Source organism: Phodopus roborovskii, unplaced genomic scaffold (assembly GCF_943737965.1).
Source record: "Phodopus roborovskii unplaced genomic scaffold, PHOROB, whole genome shotgun sequence".
In the NCBI taxonomy this organism is placed as follows: domain Eukaryota; kingdom Metazoa; phylum Chordata; class Mammalia; order Rodentia; family Cricetidae; genus Phodopus; species Phodopus roborovskii.
The window spans coordinates 2503457-2525504 of record NW_026125675.1 but is presented as its reverse complement, the minus strand read 5'-3'; the positions used below and the strand labels follow the sequence as shown (position 1 = coordinate 2525504).

General features: G+C 44.7%; 2 protein-coding genes across 8 annotated transcripts in view; one reads left to right on the top strand and one right to left on the bottom strand.

Moving 5' to 3' along the window:
* Positions 1-6760, bottom strand: part of Ikbkg (inhibitor of nuclear factor kappa B kinase regulatory subunit gamma) — a 30007-nt gene extending 23247 nt beyond the window's left edge. For 4 of the 6 annotated variants that reach the window (XM_051178344.1, XM_051178348.1, XM_051178347.1 and 1 more), the window contains exon 1: positions 1655-1786. The gene's annotated coding sequence lies outside the window, so the exon portion shown is untranslated. Of the gene's footprint in view, positions 1-1654; positions 1787-2479; positions 2610-6694 lie in introns of those variants that run through there. The other 2 variants (XM_051178346.1, XM_051178345.1) reach the window with 2 other exon arrangements.
* Positions 2520-21351, top strand: G6pd (glucose-6-phosphate dehydrogenase). Of its 2 annotated transcripts, none has more exons than XM_051178338.1 (13): positions 2520-2669; positions 3295-3422; positions 15620-15657; positions 15757-15865; positions 16675-16892; positions 18618-18776; positions 19005-19130; positions 19393-19486; positions 19633-19819; positions 20089-20324; positions 20424-20500; positions 20602-20694; positions 20794-21351. In XM_051178338.1, the coding sequence occupies exons 2-13, from the start codon at positions 3303-3305 to the stop codon at positions 20882-20884; spliced, it is 1548 nt and encodes a 515-aa protein (XP_051034295.1). In that variant the 5' UTR covers positions 2520-2669; positions 3295-3302; the 3' UTR covers positions 20885-21351. The 2 variants fall into 2 exon arrangements, with proteins under 2 accessions (XP_051034295.1, XP_051034294.1); XM_051178337.1 differs by having other exon boundaries at positions 18615-18776.
* Positions 21352-22048: the final 697 nt, after the last annotated feature.

Sequence of the window (22048 nt, the reverse complement as noted above, 5' to 3'; positions counted from 1 at the left end):
CAATTAGTGATATTTGTATACTCCCATAAATCCACTTTAAAAAAAAAAGCCACTGAATTATACACCTTAAATATGTGAATGGTAGCCAGGAGTGGTGGTTTACTTCTGTAATCCTAGTACTTAGCAAGTAAAAGCAGGAGGATTAGGAACTCAAAAGAAAGGGATCTTCACTCTGTCTCCAAAAATTTTGAATTATGGGCAAGTGAGATATCTCAATGGATAAAAGCTCTTGGTATGCACGCCTGGAGACCTAAGAACACATGGAAAGGTGGAAAGGAGAAAACTGGTTCATCAACGCTGTCCTCTGACCTCTACACATTCTGGCCATGACACCCCACACATCACACATCACACACACACACACACACACACACACACACAAAAAAAAAAAATAATAGTAAATATTTTTTAGTTTTTCAATGTGAATGGTGCAGCATGAAAATTGTGTGTTATTAAAATTATAATGGGTGGGGCAAAAGAGATGATTATTCAGTGGTTAACAGCACTTCCTGTTGTTGCAGAGGACAGCTCCCAGCACCCACATGATGGCTCACAAACATCTGTATCTCCAATCCAAGCAGACCTGACACCTTCTTCTGACCTCCTTTAGCACCAGGCAAACATGTAGTACACATACATACTCACAGCCAAAACACCTACAATAAAATAACATCTTCTCTAAAGAGGAAAACAATCATGGTAGAAGACTATGAGGACTGTGAATTAAAGTTAGCTATGACCTAAGAACTATGTACATGGAGCTTACTATTATTATTTCTATTTCTGTATATTTTTAAAGTTTTCAATAATAAAAGGCTGAAAGCACTATCATCTTTCACATGGATTACTGCAATAATCTCTTTACAGATTGCCATGTTTTGCTTCTTCCCTTGTCTTTTACATTCAATGGCCCCACTGAGGCCAGTTACATCAAAGGTAACTCAGACTACTTCTCCTTTCTAGTGAACCCTATCAAAAGCAAAAGCAAAGTCTGTACAACACCTTACAAAGTTTTATACTACCTAAATTCCTCTTCCTTCTTTCCTCTCCACCAACTATTCCTCCCTGACTGTCTGCGCTTGCTACCTTTTACCTAAGAAATGCCAAGGCAATACATTCATTCTCATATCAGATAAATAGTATGAGAACAGGCAAATAGATTACTAATTATTTGCAAAGTGAGCTGACATGCATACGGTAAGGTATTTAGCTGTAAGGGAACACTTGAAAACTTTTTAAGGACTTCAAATACACTCAGGTTTGATAAACAGCTTGGCTTGGTGGCGTACACCAGCACTAGAAAAGGCTGAGGCAGGAGAACTTTGTGTTCGTGGTCTGGCTGGCCTACATGGGGAAATGCTGTTTCAGAAAACAAAGTTTGATCAACAGAAAAATGTCTCTGAACTAGACGAGTTCTAGCACTAGGGGCCAAGCCCTTAGGCGACAGATGAGCAGAGGGAAGGACAGAATCAGTCTGACTAGTCAGCAGGGTTGCGAATCTGTACTTCTGAACCAATGCTCTAAAAGCATGTGAAAGCATGCGACAGGACAAACTGGGCCAAAGGCGGGGTGGGGGTGGGGGGACGGCTCAGGAGGCTCGGAAGCTGAGTAATGGCCACCGATGGAGCCCTGTCTTTGGAGAAGAGAACCACACCTGTCAGCAGAGTCGGCCAGAAGTGAAGAGGATCGGAGCAGCAGAACCCAACCTCTCAGACTGAATCGGAGCTCCCAGAAAGTCCTGGTTAAGCGGTCACCCTTCCCTTCTCGGCTGTGGAAACCCCTACTTCCGGCTTCCGGTGTCGTAAGTGTGGAATCCGGAAGTAAAACAGAGTCGAAGTCGTGGAGATTATAAGTGGAGATGCGAAGCCACAATAGGGCTGCATCCCGCTCTGAAGGGAAGCCTTAGACCGCCAGCCTGCGTTGGCCAACCGAAGAGCGAAACGCTCCTTACTGATAAACATCACACACAGACACACATTTTTTTTTTTTTTTTTGAGATAGGGTCTCTCTCCTAGCTGCCCAGGCTGTCTTCTGATCTCACAGATCTCTACCTGCCTCTGCTTCCCGGGTGCTTGGAATTAAAGGCGTGCGTGTCACCAAGCCCACACTCGCCCCAACCACATTTTCAAGGCATCGCATTCGCACTGAAACATCCCAGTTTCAGTCTGGTTCTGTCACTAGGCTCTCTGCCACCAAGTCCCTACCATGGAAAAAGCCTAGAAGAAGCTGCTAAAGGACGCCAAACCGACCGCAAGGGGAGGCGTGGCTATGCTGCTAGAGGAAGTGGGGTCATCCGGGAGTGCGCAGAGACACTAGGGTCCATTGGAAAACAGATCATAAAGTATAGCTGGGATGGTGATAGGAACACGAGAGAACTGTACGGAGCTGCACCTGTGCCAGCAAGGCATTGCGATCACGGAGCAGGGGAAGCTGGGACGGCCAACAGGGTGGGGCAGGCAAGGGATGCGTGCGCACTTACTTCTGCTCCTCTCCCCTCCCTCACTGATGGAGTAGTCCGAAGCGCCTCCCCTCCTGCCTCTCCTGAGGCGGGTCAGCTCAGTGGAAGCACCCGCCTTCCTGCGTTAAATGGGCCAGCTAAGCGCAGCCCCCGGAAACGAGCTGTACACTCCAGAACTGTGAACCTCTTTGGCAGCAGCAACTAAACGCAGGTAAAGGGGTGGTCTGATAGCACACAGGTGGAGGGATGTGTTTCCCGCTTATGTCCCTTTGATGAGCGCTATTTGCCTTGCTTAGGTGTGGAAGAAAATCTACGAGGTCTTACCCCATCCCTTTGTACCCCACACTTCCCCGCATTGGGCCCATGAGGACTAGACTTTTAGAAGAAAAGGGTCTTTCCGGGATCACCTAGCTTGGCCAAGAGAGAGCTGGAGCTGAACTCCATCATCTGCACAATCAAAGATGCTCAGTTCATTGTGGAGTTTCTGGTAGAGACTAGAGTGCGATGACCCCACAGTGCGATTCCGTGACCGGATTTTATGTAGTTTCCTAGAGTGGATTCCCTAGCTGAATTCCATTAATGCTTATAGTGATTTCGTAATGTATAGCCCCCAGAGAAGAAAGCATAGGAAGATATAGCTGGAGCCCAGAGGCAGCACACACACACACACACACACACACACACACACACACACACACACACACACACCGTTCCTAGCCAGTAGTTTTAGTAATCAGTCTCCAGCCTAGTGAGAACCCAAAGGACCCTTCAGATAAAGTTAAGTAGTCAATGCTCTTCTGTTCTCCTGCCTTATCAATGAGCCTTTCTTCCACCAGAAAATACCATGGCAGAGCAGGTGGCCCTGAGCCGGACCCAGGTGTGTGGGATCCTGAGGGAAGAGTTGTACCAGGGAGATGCCTTCCATCAAGCTGATACACACATATTTATCATCATGGGTGCATCGGTGAGTCTCCCCTCAGGCCCTGAGTCTAAAAAATCAAATGTAGCATTTTGCAAGGCACTTCTCTCTTTACCTGAATTTTCCCAACTGACTGCTAAGGAACCATACAGGTTCTACTAGTTTGAAAACTATGGCATATGTTCCCGCCTGTGTGTCCTGATCATCACAGAAGTATCTTCTGTACATCATATACTTGTGTCAAATTTCTCACTTGCAAGGTCTTTTAGAAATCTATGCTTAGCCATTAAATGTGAACCAGACTTGGAGCATCCAAGTTCTAAAGCACCATCTACTTGGACTTCTTCTGGATAGAAAAAAACTGAGGTGCAGGCAGGAAGTGCTATTCAGTCTATTGTTTTCCAAATCTATAATCTGACAAATGTTACAGTTGATTTCAGTGAAAGGATCTGAGGTCCTGCCTCTGCCTGTTTTTTCTCTACTATATGAAGTTCCCTGGAGGCAAGCACCTCCTCTTTGCCACAATCTTCCAAAGCCTACTGCAGATTTCTGCTGATTCCACCTGGTTCTCAGTTGTCTAACTGAAACATCTACCAATGTGCTCTGTTAGGGAAAACTGAAGAACAGAAACACAATCAGAGGGGTGGTGTATTGATGATGGTACACCCTGAGATTGGGGCAGGTGGGGAGGGCACCCTCTCTTATGTGCTTTGTGGCAGCAGGGCATGTTCAGTGACCAAGGATTTGTGGGGAAAGAAATTGCTCACTTTTAACCCTGGAATCAGCTCACTCTCGTATGACCGCCTTCACTATTAAATTATTGTGTAATCTTGAGCAAGAACTTCAGAGCTAGTGTGTTCTTGAGAGGGTAGCCAGTTCCTTCCACACTCTTGGCCCCTCAATGCTGGGTGAATTCTGTGGTTCTTTATTCATACATAGCATTGCCACCCACTAAGGATTAGGACTGTAACTCAATGGTAAAGTAGTAACCTCTTATGCATGAGGCCTTAGGTTCAATTTCCAGTGCTACCAAAAAAGAGGAAATCAGAACATGCCACCCCTTTTGCCAGACCTGTTCTTTGTCAGCCTTGTATTTCTGAGCAAAACTAGGATTGGGAGAACTTAGAAAAGGAATGGAGAAGCAGAGGAGAAGGCCTCAACCACAGAAATGGTAAGGGAGAGACACTGTTCCCTAACTCCCTGTAACTCTAACACCCAAGAGACGTACCCAGTTGGAACACACAGTACAGAAGTCCTACCCTCAGCCCTGGCTCCAGCCCAGTCCCCTTAAAGAAGCCATGCATGCATGTATCAACCACAAACCTGAGCATATAGAACTCTATTAGGCCCTTCAATCTAAAGTATCACCTGGAAAAGAAAGTAACTGAGGGTGATTTCCCTTGCCCACCCATAAGCTTGCAACAATAATAATCCAAACAGCAATGACAGTTTATAACTGGAGGATCTGAAATCTTAGATACCTCATTGATAGCTTGTTGTGTGGTCTAGAGCAAATGTCTACATTTCTCTGAACATTAGGAGTTTTCATCTAACAAACAAGGGCCAGACAGCCTCTGGCTGTATCCTAGGCTGATTATGTGAATTCTAGTCTGAAGTTGAGCAACTCCATTTCACTGCAATCGATATAGTTCCCCTTTGCTCTCCTCTGCTCTATGAGTGAGAACTGAGTCTTCCAGAGTAGAAATAGGAAGTGCTAGCTCCACCAGAGGGGAGTGGGAAAGAACAGAGAGGTTTGCTGAAGAGCATCTTTTTTCTCTCTGTTCCTCTCAGAGAGCCTGAGACAGACACACCCTGTGCTGAGACAACCCTCAGAGAATCCCCTGCCTGACACTTTACTGAATGCATGAGGTAGGCAAGGTGCTTGCTGATCTAGGAGACCTGCAAGTTCTACATTCATTCAATGTAGCAATTAAGTGTCTCCTCCTCCAATCCACAACAGCCTCAATCCCTATCCTCCTTGTGGGGACAGTGTCTTTTGGGAGTAAGGAAACCAACAGGATTTTAGGGAGCTGTATGTGACAGAAGTCACAAATGAGCTCTTGTGTACTAAGGGCCCTGCAACACACAAGTCCCAAGTGGACTTAGAAAGCAAGGCAAGTTGAGGATAGGAGGGCACTTGTCCTCTTAAGTTGGGAATAAATTCAGTACGATCTAGAAACTAAAAGAAATCCAGTGGCTGGCAGGCCCCAAGCCTAAAAACCTGGAACACACTAGGGCAAGTTGAGCCCAAGTAGTGTCCTCTACCCCTCTTCCTCCCCAGTTCCTTGCCCAGTCTTACCCATGTACCCAGCTTCTTATATAGGGGCATTCTTATGCTGCCTCTTCTCAGGACTCCCACCCAAACAAGGAAGGAAACAGAAATCCTTACTGCCCCACTCAGTCCTTATGGACTGATGGGGGGAGGAACTGTGGACCTAAAAGGGCATCTCCCCCAGCCAATAAGACCTTGGTGAGACTGGAAAGTGACTCTTTTCCCCTTATGCAGAAGAAAATGTCCACATGGGCAGATGGGCACACTACAGGGCTTATCTCTGTACATCAGTTTTCCCACCTAGACTGTGTGATAGACATAGACTCTGTGGGTACTCAGGGTCCATCCTGCTGACAAGCCTGTGTGAGGAATGATCTGACACTCCAAGCCCATCCCTTTTCTTGAGTCATTTCAGAATTGCCTTCTCCCTTGGGCTGGTAAAATCCTTGCTGTGTCACGATGACCTTGGCATTCTCCCAAAAGCCTGGTGACTCATGGAGCCCCAAGATGTAGAAAGGAGGCCTTTTGTTAGATTTTTTAAGTCCAAACCTCCCTAACACGTGCCCACCCATCTCGTTCCAGTACCTGAAAGCCAGCTAATCCTCAGTCACAGCCCAGAACTCTACCTTGGAAACTTAGGTAGGTCCCTTATCCACAACAACCCTTGGGTAAGATTTGGGTTTATAAAGCAAGAGGTCAAACCTCAGCTGACCATAGGCCAGTTGGTACTCAGGGCTCTTTGTCCTTATCTGACCATTAGTTGTGGCTGGAGATCTTAATCTTGCCCTAATTCTCCTAAGTCACCACATGTCCTTAGGTAACTCCTTTCCCTGTCATGATCCTTGGGCAATTTGAGGGGGTGGCAAAGATGAGAGACTTAAAGCTACCACTAATTGCCCCACTCCCACACATTTAGATATTAGTTCTTCTTATGTTCCTTACTTAAGAAGAGTTCAGTGAGAGCCATGAAGCCAGCAGGAAAGGCAGGGTCACCCCATCCCTGAGAAGAATGTCTGCCTCCCGCTCCCACTGTCCTTAGTCCTACCTCACCTCCCTTGAGTGATTTGAAGCCAGGCAGACTGCCGGTTGCAGGGACTGAACTAAAACAAGGAAAGCAGGTTCTATGTCTTGTTAATCCCAGAGGGAACAAGAAAAACAGCCCTGGGTGTGGGGCAACTATGACTCAGCAAACCTGTCCCTTGCCACCAATAAATTGGCTGGAGTCTGTCATGATTCCTCCCAGTCTGTTGGAATTTGATCGTAAGCAAACACTGCCTGCTTAGAGAAGCCTGCAGGCCAGGGTTCTTATTGTTTCTTTCAGTGTCTAGTTCCCAGCAAGCCAGCCCTTTCTGGAGTATGTGAGACCAGGACAAATCCGTCTGTACATGGGCTATAACCCACATCCCACTAATAGGAGATGCCAGAGGCAGGCATTGAAGGTAGTCTGAGGAACCAAGAGCCATCCTCGGGGAAAATGCTGGCCCAGAATGGGGCTTGTCTAAGCTGAACTCTGTGGGACCTATCTGGCACAACAGGATAAAAGTTATGCCCAGCAAAGTGACTTAGGGGACAGTAAGTAGGCCACTCAGATGGCCATACTAGGCATCACATGAGGAAGCTCTTGAACAATATGAACCCAGCTGGCAAAAATCTTAGACATTTTCTTAAAGATAGTCATCATAGCATGGTGCTACAAGGTGACCATTGGGCTCAGGCTTCCAGATGTGCATATGGAACATGGCAGGTATCATATGGACCTACTCCACAGTGCTCAAGACTTTAACCCTGAATAGTTGACAGACAGGGGCACTGAGTGGAGGGAATTCCTCCCTCAGGCCAACCCAGGTTATCAAAGTTTGGTAACAGCCCCCTGTGGAAGTTTTAGGAACCCAGTAGAACCTGGAAATTACCTGCACACACTTGCTTCCATGGACCTGTTACTCAGCTAACCGTTGAAGACAAACATTTATTTTGTTGTTGTTATATGCAATGTATTGTTTTATCCCTTTGCAGTATTATAGACTCTTTTTTTTTCTTATTTTACCTATCGATCCCAGTTCTCCCTCCCATGCCCGCTCACTCTGCAGGGAGGGTGATGTCTTCCAGTAGGGATCATCAAAATCTGTCAAATCATTTGGAGTAGGGACTAGGGCTTCTCTCCTGTCTCTAGGTTAAGGGAGTATCCCTCCATGGGGAATGTGTTCCCAAAGTCCTTTTGTGCATCAGCGATACATCCTGGCTCCACTGTCAGAGGTCCCTTAGACTGCCCAGGTCTTCTAACTGAGACCCACGTTCAGAGGTCTGAGTCAGTGCCATGCTGGCTTCCCAGCTATCAGTCTGGGGTCCATGAGCTCCTCCTTGTTCAGGTCAGCTGTCTCTGTGGGTTTCTCTAGCCTGGTCTTGACCCCTTTGCTCATCACTCCTCCCTCTCTGTAACTGGATTCTAGGAGTTTGGCTCAGTGTTTAGCTATAGGTGGAGGGCAAACATTTAAACCACTGGAATCCTGAGTGCCAATAGCCATCCTTATCCAGAACTGCCATTTCCTATAGAAATGGATTCGTCAATGTAGCCAGTCTCCTTTCTCAGCCTCCCAAGTACTGGGATTAGAGGTATATACTACTATATCTGGCTCAGTCATTTTTCAAGTTTATATCTAAGGTTGTATTGCCTCTTCAGTGTTTTGATTTTGTTTTATTTATGTATATGGGTATTTTGCCTGATGTATATCTATAGAACTTGCATGCCTGGTGCCCTCAGAAGTCAGAAGAGGGTATCAGATCCCCCTGAAACTATAGTTATATATGGTTGTGAGACATCATATGGTTCCTGGAAATCAAACCAGGGTCTTCTGAAAGAATAGCCATTGCTTTTAACCACCAAGCCACCACTCTAGCCCCACCTCCTCATTTTAAAGAGCTAGTCAGCATGAGCTGTGTTGTATACTAGTCAACTTGTGTTGGCAGGAAGTTGGTTATTGGTTATTGTGCTGAAGGGAAAAGCAGTTCACTTCACTTTCTGGAGGTGCCTGATCCATGGAGCCCAGCACCTTCCCAGGTCACAATGGGCCCAGAGTATTGGTCTGGCTATATTCTGCATAGCTTGTTTAAACTTGGCAAAGTTCATGCCACACAGACCAACTCCATCTGAAAACTCATCCCAAACGTCTGGGAAATTAGTGCCAAGATACCTTCTTAGCTGGAGTGGTGTTTTGAAATTTCAATTAGATATGCCTGTAAAAGTTTTAACAAATTACTTTTGCATAAATATCCAAGTCCTTAATACTCAGAGTTGCTTTTTTCTGTAGAAAGTGAGTTGGGATACAGATGAGATCAGTGCCACACTCCTATGCCAATTGCTCACCTCTTCCCATGGAGTAGCAGTACCTGTGTTGCATGGGTTAGCACCCATCCCATGCTCCTAATTATAGGGTTTCAGATGAAAGGGCAGATACCCTACTCTATTCTACAAGAGCCTGGTAGCCATTTAAGCCCTTCCTTCTTATACCTTTTTTGGTAGGATATGAAATGAAAATATGTTGGGCTGTTGATGGTTACTGGGAGATTGAACTGGGTGTGCACATTGGCTTAGAGTTGAGTATGGGGTCTTATATAGGTCATCTTTAATGGAGTTGGATCATTTTCTCAGTAAACCCACACATGTATTCTATTGAACTTATTGCTAGGTTTTTTTTTTTTTATATACTGTTAACTTTTGTAAATGGTATTGTTTTAAATTGCTTACTTTGCCAACTGCTTGATGTTAGTAAATAAAAGCAGCTATCTTATATTTATAGTGTTTTTGTGGGGTGCTGTTTGGTTTGTTAGTTTTGCAATGATAGGAATCAAACCCACTGCTTCATGCTTTCTAAGCACTTTACCACTGAGCTATATTCTTGGCCCCAGATGTTTATAATTTTTATTGGAATATATATCAAAAGACCTTAAGGGCAGCTGAACAACTTTTCACAAACTTGGCACACCCTTGTAAATTTCTCTCACATTAAGAAACGGACTAGCCAGGCATTAGTGGTGCACACCTTTAATCCCAGCACTTGGGAGGCCGAGAGAGAGGCAGATGGATCTCTGTAAGCTAGAGGCCAGCCTGGTCTACAGAGTGAGATCCAGGACAGCCTCCAAACCCATTGAAAAACCCTGTCTCGAAAAACCAAAAAAAGAAAAAAGGAAGAAAGGAAGGAAGAAAGGAAAGAAAAGGAAAGGAAACAGACTGGACCCAGGCGATGGTGCCATACACCTTTAATCATGAGTCAGAGGCAGGTAGATCTCTGTGAGTTTGAGGCCAGCCTGATCTACAGACTGAGTTCCATGACAGTCTCCAAAGCTACACAGAGAAACCCTGTCTCAAAAAAAAAGAAAAGAAACAGAAACAAAGAAAGAATGAAAGGCTGGAAAGATGGCTCATTGGTTAAGAGTACTTACTACTTTTGCTCAAACCCAAGTTTGGTTCCTAACACCCACATCAGGCAGCTAACAACTCCCTGTAACTCCCAATCCAGGGGATCCAATGCCCTCTTTGGCCTTCTATAGGTGCCTATACTAATATGCACATACCACCACACATATACATAATTAAAAATAAAATGATTATTTAAATAAAAAGAAGAAATGGAACGTTATCATCTGAAATCCTACCACTTATGAGACTGAAGCAGAAGATTCACTTCAGGGAAGATGTTCAAGACTATCAACATAACAAGGCTCTTGCTTAAAACAATGTAAAACATACGGTGGTATACTCCTATAATTCTAGAGAGGTAGAAGCAGGAGGGTTAGGACTTCAGGGCCAGCCTTGGCTACATAATGAGTTTGAGGCTAGCCTAGGATACATAAAACCAAGTCTCAAAAAAAAAAAAAAAACACTTTTAAATGGATAAAGCCAGGTGTACTGGTACTCACCTGTAATCACAGCACTTAGTAGAGTGGAACAAAATGATTGCCTTGACTTTAAGGCCAGTCTAGGCTACACAGCAAATTCCAAACTAGTTAGGATTATGTAACCAGATCCTGACTCAAAACTACAGCAAAAATCTGCACCCAAGAAGCCTCCCACTTTGCAATCATTGTTTTCCCAGGAGTAATGTCAAACCTCCTCTACTTTTACCCTCTTTTCTTTTACATATTGTAATACATAAATAGTAGCTGTACTGTTGATGGCCTAATCCAGGACATTCCTTTCTCCCCACATAATTCTTGGGTATCCCTGCTAGCCAGACTACTACCTCCCCGGGCAACCACTCACCTGAGATCTGTCATAATAGACTCATATTGCCCATTCTTGGACTTTTAAGTGAACACATGTGTATTCAGTCTCTTGTTTCTAGGTTCTGTGGTTTAGCATAATGTATTTGAGACTTGCCAACACTGTTTGGAATAGTAGAATGGTAGCTCATTCCCAAGTAGCTGAATACAAATATATGGTTTGTCTATCTGTATGCAAGTTGATTTGAGCATCTCCCGGCTTTTGTTTTGTTTTGCTTTTGCTTTTGTTTTGAGATAGGGTTTCTCTGTGTAACACTGGCTGTTATGGAACTTGATCTCTGTGTAGACCAGAATGGCCTCAAACTCATAGAGATCCATTTGCCTCTGCCTCCCATTTGCTGGGACTAAAGGTGTGTGCTACCACCACCTGGGTCCAAGCTATTTTAAATTAAACATGGCATGATCATTCATGCACAGATCTTTGGGTGGCTGGCTGCCTGCTTTTTTCTCTGGGGGTAACGCCTAGTGGAGGAATGGTGGATCATAAGATAGAAGTAGGTGTTTCAGATGATAAGAGTCTGCTAGCCTGTTTTAGATTTAATAACTATTGCACATTTCTATCCAGTCTGTGAGGTCTACACCAACAGTTTTGTTTTGTTTTGTTTTGTTTTGGGGCGTGGAATTAGTTCTATTTTACACAGGGTCCCATGAGCTCAAGTTAGCCTGGAACTCACTATGTTGCCCAGGCTAGTGTTTTACTCATGAAGTTCTTCCTGCCTCTGCCTCCCAAGTGGTTGAATTATAAGTATATACCAACATGTCCAACTGCTAATCATTGGATTACAACCATTCTAATGAGTATGAAGTGGTGTCTTGTTCAATTTGTATTTTCTGACAGCTGTTATTCCTGAACACTTTCCATGTATTATTTAATGGCCATTCATTTTCTTTCTTGTAAAACATCTGGCCAAGCCATTTAACCATGTCAATGATTGTTTTACAATGTGTCATAGAAGATGTTTAGATATTCTGAATACAGATAGTTTAGTGAATGCTATCTCTAAGGCTGCAGCTTGTCTTTTTGGTGTTAGGGATTATACTTTGGGCCCTGCACATATAAAGCACATGGCCATAATTCCAGGCTTACCAACCTATTTCCTTTCATTTCTTTGTTTCATAATACTGAAAATTGAACCTAGAGTCTCACATACACCCTTCATATTGTCATGTCACCCTCCTCTCCCATCCCGCCTCTCTCTGTGCAGGCCTTGAACTTACTATGTATCCAAGGATAACCCTGAAGTCCTTATCCTCCTCCCACCTCTACTTCTGGAGTGCTATGATTACAGGTTGCAGTACAGTGCTGGCTTATGATTATTACTTTATATCCTAAGAAATCTACATGTTCCTATCACTTTTTTAAATCTAGCTACTTGGCTAAACTCTCATTAACTCTAATGATTACTCTGTAGGTTTAATTGAGATATTTTTAAATAAACAAGCTTTCATCTAATAATGACAGGTTCTTGTCTTTTTTTCCAAACCTTACACAATTTTCATTTCCCTGTCTAATGTACTGGCAAGAGCTTCTAGTTTAAGACTGACTAAAGAAGCAATCGCAGGCATTTAGAATCTTCTCATAGACAGAGGTGTGCCTATGATCATGTTTCCACAAAGATTTAACTGAGGAAGAGAGAAACCTACCATGAATGTTCATGGCATACTCTATTGGTTGGTTTCCATGACTTAACAAAAAGAAAACAAGAGAAAATGAGCTAAGTGTCCATATTCATCTCTCTGCTTCTTGACTGTGGACACAAAGTACTTCATCCCCTATTACCATGCCTTCCCTGACACGACAGACTGTACCCTCAAACTGTGAGCCTGAATGAACCTTTCATCCCCTAAGTTGCTTTCTGTCAGGAATTTTGTCACAGCAACAAGAAAAGTAACCAATACCCCATGGTGTATGGTGTTCTTAGGGTGTTTGATAGATATCCCCCCCCAAAAAAAAATAAAGAGATTCCCTTCCATCCTTGATTAAGAAAAATCTTAAACAGAAATTATTTTTGTATTTGTTGAACTTAACAAAGATGCTATATTTTAAAAATCCATGGAAATATGTAAAGATTTCTCAGAAGGCCCAATTGTGCATACCTCTAATCCTAGCTACTCAAAAGTCTCAGGCAGACATTCAAAGCCAACATGGGCTACAGAGTTACTTCCAGGCCAACTTGACATAGCAAGTTCCATGTCAACCAAGGCCAAGCAGTGAAAGCCTATCTCAAAATAAATAAATAAATAAATAAATAAATAAATAAATAAATAAATATATATCTGGGATAATCCTAGTTAAAGTTACTTTTGCTGTAATGAAACATGATGATCAAAAGCAAGTTGTGAAGGAAAGGGTTTATTTATTGTAGTCCTTCAATGAAGGAAATTGGAACAGGAACTCAAACATGGCAGGAACCTGGAGTCAGGAGCTGATGCAGAAGCCTTGAAGAGTGCTGCTCACGAACTTGTTTCCTGGCTTGCTCAGCCTGCTTTCTTATAGAATCCAGAACCACCTCCCCAGAGGTGGCCCCTCTCACAATGAGCTGAGCCCTCCCAGATCAATCACTAATTAAGAAAATGTTCTACAGACTTGCCTACAGGCCAGTCTAATAGAGGCCTTCCTGCTCCCTCTTTTCTAGTGACTCCAGTGACAAAATTCCTGACAGAAAGTAACTTAAAGGATGAAGGGATCATTCAGGCTCACAGTTTGAAGATACAGTCTGTCATGTCAGGGAAGGGATGGTAATAGGAGTGTGAAGTTTCTATTGTGAGTTCCTGTGAGTTCTAGGACAGTCAGGGCTATGTAGAGAGACCCTGTCTAAAAAACAAACAAACAAAACAATCAGTCAATAAATAGAAAGGCTTTTGCATCTGCCTTTGTCATCAAGTTGTAGAACTAAGGTTCTCAGAATGGCTTTAGGAATAATCCCCCTTTCTTCTGTCTTCAGGGGAAATTTGCTTCAGACTCAAATTCTCACTTCCTTGATTATAATAGAAGTCACTAGCAATGCTATCCAGGCCAGGGGTTGTCTTTGTAGTTATTGCCACCTCTTAGGTCTTTTGCTTCATTATATGGTAGATTGGATTTTTTTTTCCCAGACATTTCTCCCTTGTGCTGAGAGCATGGCGGTACACATTTGCAATCCCAGAACAAAGGCTGAAACAAAGGATTATTTGGAGTTTGAAGCAAGCAGCCAGTAAAGACTACATACTGAATTTAAGACCAACATGGGCAGGACAAGGTGGCACATGTCTTTAATCCCAGGACTTAGAAACAGAGGCAGGCAGATATCTGAGTCCAAGGCCAGCACGGTCTACAGAATTAGTTCCAAAACAGCCAGGGCTACACAGAGTGCAGGGATTAAAGCTATGCTTTTGTTGGATTTTGTTGGTTTTGTTGTGGTGGTTTGGTTTGGATTTTTATTAGTTTTGTTGTTTTGTTTTGTTTTTTGGGTTTTTTATTGTTTGTTTTTGTTCTGTTTTGGTGTTTGTTTGTTTTTGCTTTTTGAGACAGGGAAAGGGCCTGGCTGGCTTTGAAGTTCTGATCCTCCTGCTCCAACCACCCAAGTACCAGGATTATAGACCTGTGCCATCAAGCCCAGATTTCTTTTGTTTGGGTTTGATGTTTGGTTTGGTATTTGGGGAAGTTGGTCTTATTTTGGTTTTCTTTTTTTAGTTCTTAATTTATTCTTCATGATTTTTATACATGTATACAAAATATTTAAGGCATATCAACCCTCCATTGTCCCTCTTTACTCCTTCTGAACCCCCTTCCCCCTCACCCTCCCAACTTTTCTTTTTTATAACCCATTAAGTGCAATTAGTGCTTCATCATCCTCTCCTTGAACAACGAGCAGCTACACCCATGAAGAAAAATTATACTCCCCAGCAACCATAAGCTGCCAATAGATCCTTAGTTAGAGATGGGAGCTTGTGAACCATCCCCTTACATACACACACTCCATGCTAGCATGTTGACTGTCATGATCTTGTGCAGATCTTGTAAAGCAACCACAGCCATGTCATATCCAGAAGACAATTCATACCTTTCCTCCTCATCCTCCAGCTCTCTTTTGTTAATTTTCTGTTTTGTTTCCATTTGTTTGTTTGTTTTTTACTGCAGGGATAGAAAGGAGAATCTGTGTCTTCTCCAAAATCACTGAGCATTATCCCAACCCAATTTTCCCTTTGTATTTTTCATTGCCTCCTTATAAAGTTTTATCTTAAAATTCTGATTTGGAGGAGGAGCTTTTGGAATAGTGTCTCCCTATATGTTGGAAGGTTATTGAAAGAAGATCACACACGGCATCATCAAGCCTAGCCTGCTGTCATTCTTCAAGTTCATTAATTGACCATCTCATTACTTTGTAGCCCCTTTTATGTTAATGTGACATCTGTCATATCTGACAGGATTTGCTTTTGTTGTATGCACTGCCTTTATCATCCTTAAGGTCTAATGAACTCAGTATCTGGATTTTCATCTTGAACCCAGCAGACTCATCTACTTAACTTGCATTGGTACAAGGCTGAGGCAGGCTTGAATTTCTAAGCTCCTCTAATGATATATGGGAGCATAACTTATATATCTGTAGCTGAGTGGTAACCCTAAATGAGGACCCATATCATCAGTGTGGGGGGCTGGGGGATGATCTAGGTCATGACAGTTCTTTCTGACCACATGTTTCCTCTGCTGTAGGGTGACCTGGCCAAGAAGAAAATCTATCCCACTATCTGGTAGGTATATCTCTACACTATCCACCCCCCCCCATCTCTAACAGGGACAAGCCTTGACCTTCCTTACCCAGCTTGAAAACAGCCTTATTGTACCCTTAGGTGGCTGTTCCGGGATGGACTTCTACCTGAAGACACCTTCATTGTGGGCTATGCCCGCTCCCGTCTCACAGTGGATGACATCCGCAAGCAGAGTGAACCCTTCTTTAAAGTGAGTGACATTGGAGTATCCCAGAGCCTTGTTCTGCCCTTTCTCCTACTCCACAGCAAGACTAGCTCCAGGCAGCCCATGAGGAGACATGTTCCATGCACATCATGAGCAACACTTCCTTCCCCACTTCTCACTTGACTGGCCGAAAGGCAGGGCCACCCACAACACACAAGCTCTAACCCCTCACATACTTGCTCTACCTATCAACCACTTACAAGCTGTATCCTCTTAATTATGCCACCTTTTCCATGACCTCTGAACAAAGACAGAAGAAGATGGTAATTCAGCCTCAGATCTGTTTCCCAGCTCCACTCTGACCTAGCCTCTCTGACTTCATCCTGCTGTGCTCTGGTGCCACACTGGGAAGTGCCAGCAGCCGGACAGACTCCTCCAAGTACCTCTTCCTCTGGCAACTGTGCTATATTGGCATTTTCTTAGCATCTATAGTTTGCTGTGATAATTTTGGAGAGACATCCTTTTCCAACATTCTTTTCTCTCAAGTCAGAGTTTCCTGAAATCAGAATTCTGTTCTAGGCATGAGGGCCGTAAGGATATGCAAACTATACCAGTGATTAGCCCCACCTACATACAGTATTCCTGCTGTATGTCTCAGCCCCATCCCCGTGGGTACACAGTTACCAGGATGAAGGGATCTCTTGTATTTGTGGAGCCAGGACTGTTGATTCAAGAGAAATCCAACTTAGCTGTGGAAAAAATGTAGAAAAATGATATCCTTCACTCCTTAGGGTAGAACAAGTATAGACTCTAAGAGAAGTAGAAACTGACATTTGCCTGTCTATCTCTCCCAGGCTACCCCAGAGGAAAGGCCAAAGCTGGAGGAGTTCTTTGCCCGTAACTCCTATGTGGCTGGCCAGTATGATGATCCAGCCTCCTACAAGCACCTCAACAGCCATATGAATGCCCTACATCAGGGGATGCAGGCCAATCGCCTATTCTACCTGGCCTTGCCTCCCACAGTCTATGAAGCTGTCACCAAGAACATTCAAGAGACCTGCTTGAGTCAGACGTAAGGCCTATCTTTCCTCTCCCTGTCTGTTTGCAATTGCTTCTGCTACTCTAAACCCAGCTCAAGCCAATCTAGGCAAGCTACAAAGCTGAATGTTTGTGGTCCAGATGGATTAGCATTCCAAAAAAGGGAACAGGCTATAAGTACTAGAGTTTTCTAACAGTCTTTGCTATAACCACATATAATCACTGAGCAACTTCTAGTGTCTCACTACAAAGTAGTGGCCCTTTGCAACAGTTCTCACCATGACCACAAGATGACAGTGTTGCTACACAGAAGGCTGTTCATTGTGAGGCCCATGAGTGTGCTCGTGCCCTCTCTCTCTCTCTCTCTCTCTCTCTCTCTCTCTCTCTCTCTCTCTCTCTCTCACCCACACACACACCTCAGTCTCTTTCAAAATTCCCAACAGGCCCACCAGGAGGCAGTGTTTTTTCGTACAACGCCATCTTTCTCTTGATCCTGATTTTGAATCTAAAAAATAACTTTAGTGCTCTGTTGTGAAAAGCAAAGAAAGGAACCTGCTCTTTTAAAATCAGTGGAAATCTGGGCAAGGTGACTCACACATATAATCCCAGCACTGTGGAGACTGAGACAAGGGGAGGACTTGGAGTTCAAGGGTAACCTGAAATACAGAGTAATCCCAGGAGGCAAGAAGATCACTATGTAGTCAAGGTTGGCAAAGCTACATAGTGAATTTAAAGTTAGCCTAGTCTTCATAGTATTAACCTGTCTCACTGGGTGGGGGTGGCACACACCTTTAATCCTGGTCTACAGAAGGAGTTCCAGGACAACCAAGGCTACATGTCTTGAAAAAAAAAAAAACAAAAACAAAAAGAAAAAAAAAAAAACCTGTCTCAAAAAGAAAAAAAGGCTAGTTTAAAAAACAAACAAAGCCAATTGAAGTCAGTTACATTGGGCCATAACTATAGTCCTAGCTACTCAAGGGATGATGCAAGAATACTCCTTGAGCCAAGGAGTTCCAAGCCAACCTGAGTAACATAGCAAGACTTTATCTAGAGAATATAAAACCAGGGGCTACAGAGATGGCTCAGTGGTTAAGAGTACTGATTGCTCTTCCAGATGTCCTGAGTTCCTAGCAACCACACAGTGGCTCATGACTATCTGTAATGAGATCTAGCATCCTCTTCTGGCATGTGGATGTACACTGAATAAATAAGAATATAAAATCAATGAGAGAAGCCAGACATGATGGCATATGCCTGTGATCCCAGCTCTTAGGAAGTGGAGACAGGAGAATTAGGAGTTTAAAGTCATCCTTGGCTACATAGCAAGTTCCAGGCCAACCTTAGAAACATGAGACCCTATCTCAAACTAATTAAAATAAAAGTAATAGGAAGCTGTGTCCTCAATATCCTATCTGCCTACTTCTCTGTTGGATGCTGGGTTACTTCAGACCCACAGAGGATCTGGCATGGGGGAAAAGGAAAACAAAGCCACCTAAGAATGTGCCAGTCATGCTACCATAGCACCAAGGTAGGCAAATCCCAGAAACGGATCCAGTCCTCAGCATTTTGGCAGGAAGGCTTCTAAGATGCTGTCTGTGCAGGGTAAGGATCAAAAGTAGTCAATAGAGCTTCCCTTGGTCATTTGAGAACACAGAGTGGATGAAAGCCCTGCTCCTTGGGGTGAAGGTTAGGGTGACATGGCCCTGGGCCTTTCCTGGGGGAAATTTTGGGAAATAACATGACTGGGGTCTCCCAGCAGAGGCTGGAACCGCATCATAGTGGAGAAGCCCTTCGGGAGAGACCTGCAGAGCTCCAACCAGCTGTCGAACCACATCTCCTCTCTGTTCCGTGAGGACCAGATCTACCGCATTGACCACTACCTGGGCAAGGAGATGGTCCAGAACCTCATGGTGCTGAGGTGCAAAGGGGCAGGGTGGGAGAGGACCAGGGCAAGGGTGGCAATGAGAGGAACCCCACCTGCCCCACTGCCCCAAAGACATATTCCTCAAAGATACCGGCCAGGGTGCTAGGCTCTAGCTTGGCTCAGTTACAACCACTATACTGTGGAATCCCAGGGGTAGATCGATTCATGGGCCCTTCCATAATAATGTCTCCCATGCTAGCCTCTCTCCTATATCTCCCACAGATTTGCCAACAGGATCTTTGGCCCCATCTGGAACCGAGACAACATTGCCTGTGTGATCCTCACATTTAAAGAGCCCTTTGGTACTGAGGGTCGTGGGGGCTACTTTGATGAATTTGGGATCATCAGGTAAGAACCCCAATTCAGTTCATCTTCACACCCTAAGAGCTAGTATTCAACCCATCCAGCTAAACCCCAAAGGGTTTCCAGGGTCAGTATCTACTTTCTTGCCTTAGGAGATCTGGAAGACAATAGGGTTAAAGAAGCAAGATTTCCCAGTTTGTCACTAGAAAGCCTTTTTTAGTAACCCTAGGGTCCCTAGAACTTGGTCATACCCTTGTTCCCACCCTCGAAGTGGCACTAGACCAGAGTATGCCTCTTCTGATACTAGGGACGTTATGCAGAACCACCTCCTGCAGATGTTGTGTCTGGTGGCCATGGAAAAGCCTGCCTCCACAGATTCAGATGATGTCCGTGATGAGAAGGTAGGTAGAGAGACATGTCCACCAGATTCTGAGCAGCTGTGCCCCATGGCAGGCCACTCTATGACAAGGCACTGGGCTCATGTCCATTTCCCTACACCTTTCCTGTAACTGAGGGGCCCACCCACTCTACATTGGTTTTCTCCCAGGTCAAAGTGTTGAAATGTATCTCAGAGGTGGAAACCAGCAATGTGGTCCTTGGCCAGTATGTGGGGAACCCCAATGGAGAAGGAGAAGCTACCAACGGGTACTTAGATGACCCCACAGTGCCCCGTGGGTCCACCACTGCCACCTTTGCAGCAGCTGTCCTCTATGTGGAGAATGAGCGGTGGGATGGTAGGTGACATCTTTAGGACCCAGAAGGCAGTGCTAGATGTGCCCTCAAATATACACTTATTAGCAAGGTCAGATACATGGTGCTAAGTGGTAAGGGATGCTGGAAGGAGGGCTGTCACAAGTGGGACACCACGCTAGTCACTTTTTCCTCATGTACACATTCACACATGTACACAGGCACAGGAAATCTGTCTGCCTCCCTCACTCACTCACTCACAAAACACAAAACTATAGGAAAGCTAGTCCCTGAGGCCAGCCCTGCCCTGTAGGGGTACCCTTCATCCTGCGCTGTGGCAAAGCCCTGAATGAACGCAAGGCTGAGGTGAGACTGCAGTTCCGAGATGTGGCAGGCGACATCTTCCATCAGCAGTGCAAGCGTAACGAGCTGGTGATCCGTGTGCAGCCCAATGAGGCTGTATACACCAAGATGATGACCAAGAAGCCTGGCATGTTCTTCAATCCTGAGGAGTCAGAGCTGGACCTGACCTATGGCAACAGATACAAGGTTCCCACAGGGGGCATCATCTGGACAGGGCCCTAAGGGAGGACTTGGGTAGACAAGCACAGTGGTATCAACAACATTTCCCCTTCCCCAACCCTGCAGAATGTGAAGCTCCCTGATGCCTATGAACGCCTCATCCTAGATGTCTTCTGTGGGAGCCAGATGCATTTTGTCCGCAGGTGAGGGACCCCCAGCCTAATATAGTCAGGCAAGAAAGGTGGGTTGTCTTCTCCCTCCCCACACATGTGCCTCTATTCCATTCTATACTGTACCCCTTCAGTGATGAACTCAGGGAAGCCTGGCGTATCTTCACACCACTGCTGCACAAAATTGATCAAGAGAAGCCCCAGCCTATCCCCTATGTTTATGGCAGGTAAGGGAAGGATGGCAACTAAGGGAGCCAAGCCAAATGAAGCAGGGCAGTGGGAATTACCATGGATGAGGGTCATTCATGTCTCCCTTTGCCTCCCAGCCGCGGCCCTACAGAGGCAGATGAACTGATGAAGAGAGTGGGCTTCCAGTATGAGGGCACCTACAAGTGGGTGAACCCTCACAAGCTCTGAACTTTGGGAACTTACACCATCTGCACTCTGCCCCTTTTGGCCACCCTTTCTGTATCTGCCCTTCCCACCACCTAACCCTATATTAGGACTAGTGACCCACATTGGAAGGACTTTGGGACCATAGGCCTTAGCCACACATTCCAGTCCCTGGGCTCATGCCACCACTCTATATCCTACGCTGCTACTACTGTAGTTACCTTCACTGCTGCTGCTGTTACCACCACCACTGAGCCCAGCTACATTCCTCAACTACCAAGTTCTCAAAACTCACTGTAATTCTTTCAAGACCACCTTTGATCCTACCTGAGCAACCCATCTCTCCACAAGACCCAAATCACCTCCTCCTCTCACTCCAGTCTGTGCAAAGGGAAGAACAGCCTATCAGTCTGTCCCTAGACTCCTCAAGGCAGGAGTTAAAAACAATGGGGAGGAACCTTGAGCCTCAGAGGAATAATGACCAAACTACACTCCCTAATGTCTATGGGCAAGCTCCTCAAAACTCAAAGGAAGGATCAAGGGTACCCATTAGAGAGGACCTGCCCATGGCCACAATAGATTCAGTGCCACTTGACATTCCTCCTCATCTGCTGGAAGAGACCACATACTGCCCAACAATATTGTGGTGCCAGAGATATCCCCTTACCAATTCCATACTCCATGATCATCTTCATCCCACCCACATGCAGCCTTCTTACCAAAGGAAGGCAGAAGTAGCAGCTAGGATTTCCCTGCCATTAAAACCTCAAACAGTTGTCCCTTGTCCCCTTGTCATTTCCTCCCTGCTATCCAGGACTGTGAGGAAGAGACTTATTCCCCCAATCCCATGTATATTAGTTGTGGGTCCATAAAGGAACATATATGAATTGGAACATATATATATATATATATGAGTTGCTTACAAGCTACAGTTCAAGTAGTCCAACAATGCTGTCTCTAGACAGAAAATCCAAGGATGCAGTAGTTGCTCAGTCCATGAGACTGAATACAGCAGCAGCCCCAATCCCATGCTTGAGTCCCAGTTTTCAATCTAGATTAGAATCCCAAGGAAGTAGGTTCTAAGATCAGCAAAGAAATGGCTCGTTAATAATAAAGGTGAACTTGCCAGCAAGAGTGAACACAGGCAGGCAAAACACAAGTTTCTTTTGTCCGTGTCCTTTTCTGTTG

Bases quoted from the DNA above. Each gene is read 5' to 3' on its own strand.
- G6pd (XM_051178337.1), top strand. From the start codon at position 3,303: ATGGCAGAGCAGGTGGCCCTGAGCCGGACCCAGGTGTGTGGGATCCTG. The intron at 19,820-20,088 runs GTAGGTGACATC...CCTGCCCTGTAG, and splicing joins GGAGAATGAGCGGTGGGATG to GGGTACCCTTCATCCTGCGC. The intron at 20,325-20,423 runs GTTCCCACAGGG...CCAACCCTGCAG, and splicing joins CCTATGGCAACAGATACAAG to AATGTGAAGCTCCCTGATGC.